The sequence below is a fragment of the Oncorhynchus kisutch genome, linkage group LG23 (assembly GCF_002021735.2).
Source record: "Oncorhynchus kisutch isolate 150728-3 linkage group LG23, Okis_V2, whole genome shotgun sequence".
NCBI classification, from domain to species: domain Eukaryota; kingdom Metazoa; phylum Chordata; class Actinopteri; order Salmoniformes; family Salmonidae; genus Oncorhynchus; species Oncorhynchus kisutch.
The window spans coordinates 7,907,764-7,918,666 of NC_034196.2; the positions used below are offsets into that span (position 1 = coordinate 7,907,764).

General features: G+C 41.2%; 1 protein-coding gene across 2 annotated transcripts; it reads left to right on the forward strand.

The window, feature by feature from the left end:
* The first annotated feature begins 368 nt into the window (after positions 1–368).
* LOC109868381 (beta-1,3-galactosyl-O-glycosyl-glycoprotein beta-1,6-N-acetylglucosaminyltransferase 4) lies at positions 369–7,382 on the forward strand. Of its 2 annotated transcripts, XM_020457892.2 has the most exons (3): positions 369–691; positions 3,148–3,214; positions 3,416–7,382. In XM_020457892.2, the coding sequence occupies exon 3, from the start codon at positions 3,417–3,419 to the stop codon at positions 4,767–4,769; it is 1,353 nt and encodes a 450-aa protein (XP_020313481.1). In that variant the 5' UTR covers positions 369–691; positions 3,148–3,214; position 3,416; the 3' UTR covers positions 4,770–7,382. The 2 variants fall into 2 exon arrangements, with proteins under 2 accessions (XP_020313481.1, XP_020313480.1); XM_020457891.2 differs by lacking the exon at positions 3,148–3,214.
* Positions 7,383–10,903: the final 3,521 nt, after the last annotated feature.

A 10,903-nucleotide genomic window follows, 5' to 3' on the forward strand; every position in this document is an offset into this window, starting at 1 on the left:
GCCCAATCCTCCGGTAAATTGTGATGTACTCACTTACAAAACTCTGTTTTGGACCAGACTGACTTCATGACAAAAATGATCATATATCCACTTTGTAGTACATTTTGACACTATAATTCATGTTTCTGACTCATATCGATGCCACGGGCCATTTAAAACCAGAGAAATTGGTTCTAAGGGGAAGTTGATCTTTCTGTCATGCAGGTTTTACTGTGCACGGAGTTTCCAATAAATGGCATTACTAAATGTGTGATGTGATAGGTATTTAAACATGACAAAAAAAAATTACAAACACAAAACAAACATTTGATTAAGAAAATATTTAGTCTCCCTCAAAAGGGGACGCTATCTCACTGGGTCTCAACTCGTTTGGTACTTCAACACCTCTCTCTCTCTTCATTGCTGCAGTGAGTAGGAAAAGTCACCCCGTGCGCGCTGTCAGAGTCCAAGCATAACGATAGCGGATCATTTTAACATGATGGGATTTAACCGAAGACATACGGAGCTCTGCAATTAACAACACACTGGTGGGATATCAAATGAGTTTACCATGCAGCGAACAACAATCTGTTTGTGGAATAACACTTTCGAGAGATTGACGAAAAGTTTACAAATCTGAATGGGATTGTAGAAGCAACATGCTAAAGTACGGAAGCAAATATGTCAATTATACCGGTATGCAAAGAGAAAAGTAAGTGGAAGAAACTTGGAATCTTGTAATTAACAATGATATGACTTTATAGGTTTTAAAAAATCAGAGCTTGAAATGTAGAGAACATTGGGTGATCATTCTTCTTCAGAACAGAACATTCAACACGATAAATATTTTATTTCTGAAAATTCGAGTCATTGCTAGGAAGTCACAGTCAACTGAACACTGTTGTCTTCACATGTTAGTTCTCAGTTAAACTCAATTCAATAAACTGTATTTATCATCAAGGAATGGGCGTTAATATGGACAGTGATGGAAAAAGTACCCAATCGTCATACTTGCGTAAAGATACCTTATTAATAGAAAATGACTAAAGTCAAAGTGAAAGTAACCTACGAAAAATTCTAAAATACTTGTTTTGAAATATACTTAAAAATCAACAGTAAAATGTAATTGCTCAAATATACTTAAGTATCAAAAGTGAAAGTACAAATCATTTGAAATTCCGCATGTTAATCAAACAAGATGGCGCCATTTGTTAAAGATATATTTTTATTTACGGAAAGCAAGGGGCACACCAACACTCAGACATAATTTACTAACGAAGCATGTGTGTTTAGTGAGTCTGCCACATCCATTGACCCTTTTCCTGTTCTGCTAAGCCTTCAAAATGTAACGAGTACTTTTGGGTGTCAGGGAAAATGTATGGAATAAAAATTGAATGACTTTCTTTAGGAATATAGTGAAGAAAAAGTAGTAAAAAAATATAAATAGTAATGTACAGAAACCCCCAAAACCTACTTAAGTACTTTAAAGTATTTTTACTTAAGTAATTTACACCACTGAATGTGGAGTTGGTCCCCCCCTTTGCTGCCACTCATCTGGGTAGGCTTTCCACTAGATGTTGGAACATTGCTGCGGGGACTTGCATCCATTCATCCACAAGAGGATTGGTGAGGTCGGGCATTGATATTGGGCGATTAGGCCTGGCTCAGTTAGTGTTCCAATTCATCCCAAAGGGGTTCGGTGGGGTTGAGGTCAGGTCTCTGTGCCGGCCAGTCAAGTTCTTCCACACCGATCTCAACAAACCATTTCTGTATGGACCTCGCTTTGTGCACTGAGGCATTGTCATGTTGAAACAGGAAACAGCCCTCCCAAACTGTTGCCACAAAGTTGGAAGCACAGAATGTCTAGAATATCATTGTATGCTGTAGCGTTCCCTTCACTGGAACTAAGGGGCCTAGCCCGAACCATGAAAAACTGCCCCAGACCATTATTCCTCCCTCCCTCACCAAACTTTACAGTTCCTCATTCCAGAGAACGTGTTTCCACTGCTCCAGAATCCAATGGTGGCCAGCTTTACACCACTCCAGCCGACTCTTGGCATTGCACATGGTGATCTCAGGCTTGTGTGCGGCTGATCAGCCATGGAAACCCATTTCATGAAACTCCCAACACACAGTTATTGTGCTGAAGTTGCTTCCAGAGGCAATTTGGAACTTGTTAGTGACTGTTGCAACCGAGGACAGACTATTGTTAGGCGCTACGTTTCCACTTCACAATAACAGCACTTACAGTAGACTGGGTCAGCAGGGCAGAAATTTTATGAACTGACTTGTTGGAAAGGTGGCATCCTATGATGGTGCCACGTTGAAAGTCACTAAGCTCTTCAGTAAGGCCAATGTTTGTCTATGAAGATTGCATGGCTGTGTGCTCCATTTTATACACCTGTAGGCAATGGGTGTGGCTGAAATAGCCAAATCCACTCATTTGAAGGGTGGTCCACATACTTTTGTATATATAGTGTATTGTAGTGATTCAGGAGTAATATTACATCAGAATAATATGCCCCACCAACATTAGGCAACTATTCTGAAAACACAAACTCAAATAGCTGAAATAAGTCAATTAAATCAATGATTTTCAGTAGGTATGAGGTACCTCTCATTGAATGTCCCATGGATAACTTCCTTTCAGAATCAAATAATAGGAATATTTTCTGAACGTTCCCTAAAGCACATCAAATATCTTATTATAACGTTATACTGCGACCAAACCAGGACCTGTACTAAACTTCCTCTTATGGTTCCGAGTTATCGTCATGTTTTATTGTTCCTAGAATGTTCTGAGAATGCCAGTGGGATAATGTCTTGCCGAAACCCTTAAAGGGACCTAATGGGAACATTGTCCTTAGGATTTCCCTGTTTGCTGGGAAGATCCCTTTCAATGTGCCATCAAATCTCATAAAACGTTTCAGAAAAAGTCTCAGTCTTGTTACCCTTTAAAGAGGAGGGTGCTGGAGTATTGAAAACAGGGATGCCAATAATCGTTACTCTATTTGAGATTTTTTTTGTACGACTTGTTAACAAAATCAATTTGTTTGCATACAATATGCTCCGTATTTGTATCATTGATACAGTTTATACAGTCTTTTTTTCTCATCTTTATCAATGTGCCAATAATTTCTGACCTTACTGTACATTTGAACTCTTCAGGCTCGGGTTTTAGAGCAAGTCATCTTTTCTGGGCATTACGAGACCTCCACACCATTTCCTGAGCGAGGTGATTTTTTTTTACAGGATTATATATTTAGCCCAACATTTGAGTCGTCTAAGCAATAGAGCAAATAACCAGCTGAGCACGGTTATCAAACATATTGTAAAAAATGGATTCAGTTAAATCCTTACGATTTTTTTGCATGATTGCATGCGTGAACTGACTTGTTTCTTTTTTTCTGATTATTGTTCTTTTGTGTCACCACAGAATGAAAATAAGATTTGCCTTTCCAAGCAGACTGCGGAAGAAGAATTTCATTTCTTCTTTATCATTGCTGCTGGTGATCTGTGCCTTCTTGCTGCTCTTCCTAAAGTTCACTGTTAAATACAGCATTACCATTGAAACCTATGGGTCTACCGCAGGCTACAATGACGTTGAGCTGCTCCATCGCTACAACATTGACTGCAATGCCATCTATGAAATGGAGCCGGCCGAGTTGGGGAAGTCGCTGGTCATCAGAAAACAGGTGGTGGTGGAAGAGCAGGACAAGAGCTTGGTCAACCTGATCTCCAATTGCCCGCGATACCTCCTCTCCCGGGGCTATGGGGATGTCCAAGTGTCTGAGGAGGAGCAGGCCTTCCCCCTGGCCTACTCACTGGTGGTCCACAAGTCTGCCTCCATGGTAGAGAAGATCCTCAGGGCCATCTACACCCCTAACAACATCTACTGTATCCACTACGACCTGAAGTCATCAGAACTGTTCAGAGAGTCCATGGAGGGTCTGGCACGCTGTCTACCCAACGTCTTCATCGCCTCTAAGCTGGAGGCAGTGACGTACGCCAGCATCAGCCGCCTCAATGCTGACCTCAACTGCCTGTCTGACCTTATAGGATCAAAGGTCAAGTGGAGGTATGTCATCAACCTGTGCGGTCAGGACTTTCCCCTGCGCTCCAACATAGAGCTGGTGGCTGACCTGAAGAAGCTCCGGGGGGGTAACATGATGGAGACAAGTCGCCCCAGCGAATACAAGAAGCAGCGTTTCTCCTTCCACCACGAGCTGCAGAACGCGTCATTCGAGTACCACCGGCTGCCGGTGAAAACCAACAAGGCCAAGGGGCCTCCGCCGCACGGCATACAGATGTTCATCGGCAGCGCGTACTTCGTGCTCTCGCTGGAGTTCGTCACTTATATGAACAAGTCTGTGCTGGCCAGGGACTTCCTGATGTGGTCAAATGACACCTACTCCCCAGACGAACACTTCTGGGCCACGCTGACACGGGTGCCGGGCGTGCCAGGTGAGGTGCCACGGGCCCAGGCCGACATCACAGACCTGATGAGCAAGACCAGGCTGGTGAAGTGGAACTACCTGGAGGGACCGCTTTACCCATCATGCACAGGCAAACACGTCCGCAGTGTGTGTATCTATGGGGCGGGTGAGCTGCGCTGGCTACTGAACTACGGCAGCTGGTTCGCTAATAAGGTGGACGCCAAAGTTGACCCGGTCCTTATCCAATGTCTTGAGGATAAATTACAGGAGAAACAGAGACTCTTGGTCAAGGCTATGAAGTCACAACAAAAGATTCCCTCCTCTGTGTTAGCAGTTGATGTTATTCTTCAATAATACAAACTCCAAAGCAAATCAGGGGGAGAAAATGTGATTTATTTGAGAAAGACAAATCATAGATGTTATGCTGGGAGGTAGATGTTCAGTCTCCCCGGTCCTCAGCTTTTCTCAACAGAACAGAGGACAGGATGCCATTGATAACCCCCCACCCTAGCTTGGGATTGACCAATAACAAGGATACTTGTTATTGAGCCAATAGCCAAATAACAAGTATCCTGCTCCAGACTCAATGTACAGACCAATGAAAACGTGAGTACAGGACTGACATTCCACAGAAGACCTACTATTTACATTGACAATTCCCTATTGATCGTTAATTCTAGTACTCTCGTCCTCTCATCCTCTGCGCTGTGTATTTATTTTCAAAATATTCTTATACCTGGAAAAGTTTAAATAAATGGATGATTGATTATTAATGGGTTAATTCATGTGGGAATATGGAACCTTTGCAATGCTGTTTTTGACAGCACCATTTTGGTATTATTAAAGACTTTTGTCTGAGTTGATCATGTCCGAAACTCAAATTATGTGACAGTGCTTTATGGTATTTATGATAGTGGAATGCTGGATGAGATAGTAGAATGCTGGATGAGATAGACTTGGCTATCTATGTTAGGGTTATTCTCTCGTTTTGCAACTTGAGACTTGAAGTGGGGGATGTTTGTGATAGTCTGATCTTTATGTAATATGGATTAGGTTAACCAGGGCCTTGGCTCCCCAGGTGAAAGCATGTGAAAACCAGCGTATGATGACTACAGTATGTATTCTGACTTCAGAAAGTATTCACATCCCTTGACGTTTTCCAGAATTTGTTGTGTTACATCTTGAATTTAAAATAGATTGCATTGAGATTTTGTGTCACTGGCCTATACACAATACCCCATTATATCAATTGATGTTTTTATAAATATTAATTTACATAAGTATTCACACCCCTGAGTCATACATGTAAGGATCACCTTTGACAGCAATTATAGCCGTTACTCTTTCTAGGTAAGTCTCTAAGAGCTTTGCACACCTTGATTGTACACTATTTGTAAAAAAAAAAAATCTAAATTCTTCAAGTTGTTTGTTGATCATTGATAGACAACCATTTTCAAGTCTTGCCATAGACTTTCAAGTAGATTTAAGTCAAAACTGTAAATCGGCCACTCAGGAACATTCACTATCTTCTTGGTAAGCAACTCCAGTGTAGATTTGGCCTTTTATTTTGGGTTATTGTCCTGCTGAAAGGTGATTTCATCTCCCAGTGTCTGGTGGAAAGCAGACTGAGAAAGATTTTCCTGTAGGATTTTGCCTGTGCTTAGCTCCATTCTGTTTATTTTTATCCTGAAAAACTCCCCAGTCCTTAACGATTACAAGCATAGCCATAACATGATGCTGCCACAACAATGCTTGAAAATATGGAGAGTCGTACTCAGTTATGTGTTTTGCGCCAAACATGACACTTTTTTATTAAGGACAAAAAGTGAATTACTTTGCCACATGTTTTCAGTATTACTTTAGTGCCTTGTTGCAAACAGGATGCATGTCTTGGAATAGGTTTATTCTGTACAGGCTTCCTTCATTTCACTCTGTCAATTAGGTAAGTAGTGTGGAGTAGCTACAATGTTGTTGATCCAGCATCAGTTTTTTCTTATCAAAGCCATTAAACTCTGTAACTGTTTTAAAGTCACCATTTACCTCATGGTGAAATCCCTGAGCGGTTTCCTTCCTCTCTGGCAACTGAAGGACGCTTGCATCTTTTTACTGACTGGGTGTACTGATACACCATCCAAAGTGTATAACTTCACCATACTCTAATAAATATTCAATGTCAGCTCTTTTTTATTTTGACCCATCCACCAATAGGTACCCTTCTTTGCGAGGTATTGGGAAACCTTGGTCTTTGTGGCTGAATCTGTGTTTGAAATGCACTGCTCGACTGAGGGATGTTACAGATAATTGTATTTGTGTGGTACAGAGATGAGGTAGTCATTCATAAATCATGGGAAACACTATTATTGCACACAGAGTGGGTCCATTCAACTTATTATGTGACTTGTGAAGCACATTTTTACTCCTGAACCGATGTAAGCTTGACATAACAAAGGAGTTGAACACTCATTTAAGACATTTCAGTTTTGTAAATGAGAAAGTGAGAGTTGTATGAATCAGTTCATTAGTCCAGACATGAAGGGCTTTCAGACTTTATGGCATTCCCAGAAAGCATGCATTATTGAGGCATTATTTATTTTACACTTAAGACATGATTCTGCCGTTGTGCTGTAGAATTTGTGAATTTTGAAACTTGTAAAATGATTGTATACGTTAGTTTATACTGGATTAAGCGTATAGTTTCTTTAACTGTCATTTCGTTAGCTATGCTACAACTTTCCCTCCATCTTGTGCCAACATCAGTTCTTTCTAAGTCTTGGTTCCAATAGTTAAAAAAATTCCGAAGAGAGTTCTCAATTGGATATGCTCTCTGCAGTGTTTTGTATGTGAACATCATTTTCTGACTCAAATAAGATTCCCTTAAGGTTGCTCTGATCTCCAAAATATGCATCTATTCCAAAATTACTTTGTAATTCTGTCATGGAAATAAACGTATTTCCTGTTACCAAGTCATTTACGATTGTCAATGATGTCTTAGTGTTCCACGTGGACCAATTTATCAGTGAATTCTGAATAGCTCTCCAAGGATTGTTCCATAAGGTTGTGTCCTTAGGGAGAGATATTGAACATAGACACATATAAGGTTTCTGGGGATGAGCATGCCATCTTCAATATGTAGTTATCGTTCCTCTTTAGTGCAATATGTCACAAGTAAAAGCCTTGGATAGCGAGTTTCCAGATCTGGAAGGTTTAAAGGATGTATTTTGCGGGGTAATAAAACCATGCCATTCTAATAAGTTTTATTCTACCTGTAATATTTAACTGAAGATTATTCAATTTAATTAGATCTGCTTTCATGTTGAGTAATGGGGGAAAAAGTTATCTTTAGCAATTTGTTTGTAGTCACTTATTAAGCATCCTAAGTGTTTAATATAAGCGTTGCTCTTTATCTTAATTTCCTCTCTCACATGTTCAAACTGTCAAGACGGTTCTCCCGAGTGGCACATTCGATCTAAGGCACTGCATTTCAATGCTAGAGGCAACACGACAGACCCTGATTCCAGGCTGTATCACAACCTGCCGTGATTGGGAGGCCCATAGGACGCCGCACAATCGGCCCAGCGCCGTCCAGGTAGTCAATGTAAATAAGAAATTGTCCTTAACTGACTTGCGTACTTAAATAAATCAAATCTGGACCTAAATAAGTGAACCCCTCGCCTATCAGTTGCCTGTTGATTGCATTAATACAAGTAAGGGCCCACAAGGGAGTAAAAGGAGTGTGTATTTAATGGTGAATTAGAAGGTAAACAGGGGAAATGTAATCTCTGGAACAATAGTTTCAACCCTTACCAGCTGGCTACAGTTGCCTTGACAAACATAGTAAAGACACTAACGATCACACATGATCACCTCCTATTAGTAGTGAAACAACCTCTTTTACTAGGTTTTCCAATCTCTGTCCATGGCAGCAGAGTTTCAGAAATGATCAATCAACTCACACATGGCGAAATTATTATATGCAGCATCTAATGACCAGTGAATGTCACGATCGTCATATTGAGGAGACCAAAGCGCAGAGTGGTGTGAATACATACTTTTAATTATAGACAAAAAAAAACACGAAGTACACTAAACAAACAAAACAAACTAACCAGACGAACGTGACCGCTATAGAAACTGAGTGCTAACATGCAACATCACATAGACAATAACCCACGAACCACAATACAAAACAGGCTACCTAAATATGGTTCCCAATCAGAGACAACGACAAACACTTGCCACTGATTGAGAACCATATCAGGCCAAAACACATAGAAACAGACTAGACATGCAGACTAGACCTGACAAACATGCAGACTAGACAAACAGACTAGACATGCAACATAGAATGCCCACTCATATCACACCCTGACCAAACAAAACATAGAAACAAACAACGCAAATAATGGTCAGAGTGTGACAGTGAAGGTAGCAGACATTTTGGCTCCTTAGTTTTATTTCACTCGTCTTTGAATAGAAGTCTGATTTTAACTGGTTGTATGTTCAAAAACCTGTAGGTCAAAATGAGACTGTTGGTTTTTGTTTCCTACCAGTGATAGTATACAATATACAGTACAGTATAGTGTTGTCATCACAGTTTCATATTTTCCCGGTATTTTACCAATGTTTCATCCCTAGAAGAAATCACTTTTTTAATTTGGTATTGCCATTCTAAAGCGTTTGAGCTTTAATCAGCATGGACATTCAAGCCCGATGCTACCTGAGTCTGATGAGCCATTCAATTTAAATACATTTTATGAGCCAAAGCTCAAAAAAAGCCCATATGGTTGTGCTGTTATCCAATACATATAATCATTTGTAGGCTGATGAATAGCTATAAGTATAAGAAAGTCAAGAACCCTGTAGCACAGGGAGTGCTTCAGACCCAGGGCCCCCAAGCTTAGTGATAAGTTTAGAGGGCACTATGGTGAGCTTTAGTCATTGAACAGCAATCTCACGTGGACGTTCCTCTTGTCCAGGTGTGATAGGGCGATTGCGTTGTCCGTGGATCTGTTGGGGCGGTATGCAAATTGTAGTGGGTCTAAGTTGTCAGGCAAGGTGGAGGTTATAGTCTTTGACTAGCCTTTCACAGCACTTCATCATGACAGAGGTGAGTGCAATGGGGCGATAGTCATTTAGTTCAGTTACCTTAGCTTGCTTGGGTACAGGCACTATGGTGGACATCTTGAAGCAAGTGGGGACAACAGACTGTAATGGGGAGAGGTTGAATATATCTGTAAACGCCCCAGCCAGCTGGTCTGCGCATGCACTGTTGACGCATCTTGGTATGCCTTCCAAGCTGGCAGCTTTGCGAGGGTTAACACACTTGAAAGCCCTACTCATGTCGGCTACAGAGATCGGGAGCCTGCCGTCCTCATGAGCAGCGGGGGCCCACGACGGCGGCTCTGTGTTGTTTTCCTCAAAGCAGGAGAAGAATGTGTTAAGTTTGCCTGAGAGTTAGGCTTTGGGTGTCCACAACGTGGTTGGTTTTTCCTTTATAATCCGTGATTTTCTGAAGTCCCTGCCACGTGCCTCGTATCTGAGCCATTGACTTGCCACTCCTTTTTGTCCCTGTAATGTATTTTTGCCTCTTTGATTGACTTAGAGGTTGTAGCTGGTCTGTTTGTTCTCATTCATGTTCTTGGTCACCTTACAGTCACCTCACAGTTACCTGTATTTATCCCGGGAAATGGGATATTATTACGTAATTACAGCATGCATAGTATTTTAAGACAAAATAAATATCAATCGAATCAAGTCTTTCTGGAGGAATGGAATCTCCTCTTAGTGCAGCTGAAAGAAAGCGGAAATACAGAGAACGACGTAATGCTGACCCAGAGAGAAGGAGAGAGTATCTAGAGAAAGAGAGGGAGGAAAAATAAAGAGACAGGGAAGAAGAAGGCAATAGCTGAACTCAGTGACGGAGCGCAGAAAGGAAGGAATGGAGAGATTCTAAAAGGATACGCAGAGCCAGGGTCAAGGCTAGTGCGTTGCTTCAGTCCCAAACACCCCCCTCAACTCCTGAAAATCAGCCTGGGCCTTCAAGGTTAGGAATGCTTAAGATAAGGCATTTAAGATTATTAGTTGCTAAACTTTCTACTAACTCTAACCGTAATCCCTAACCATAACCCATAACCCATATCCCGATCTACTAACCGTTATCCTTAACTTTATCTCTGACTCTACCCCTTGAATCCTAACCATGCATTTAATGTGTTTTCAGCAACGCCAGCAAGGGGAACGCATTAGGGGGAAAAAAATACACACAGAAGACTCCAAAAAGAGAGAGAGCATTTAAAATCAGAAGTGGCAAAGGAGAGGGGGGAAAAAAGGAAAATACATGAAGAGGTATGCAAGGATTAAGGGAGAACAGGCATCTGTATCGGCTCGTTCGACAGTCAAAGCATTGCTGAGACGTCAGGATGTGACATCACCTATTAAGAGGGCTCTTCTCGTTCGCACATCTCTCATTAAAGATGTCAAAACAAAAT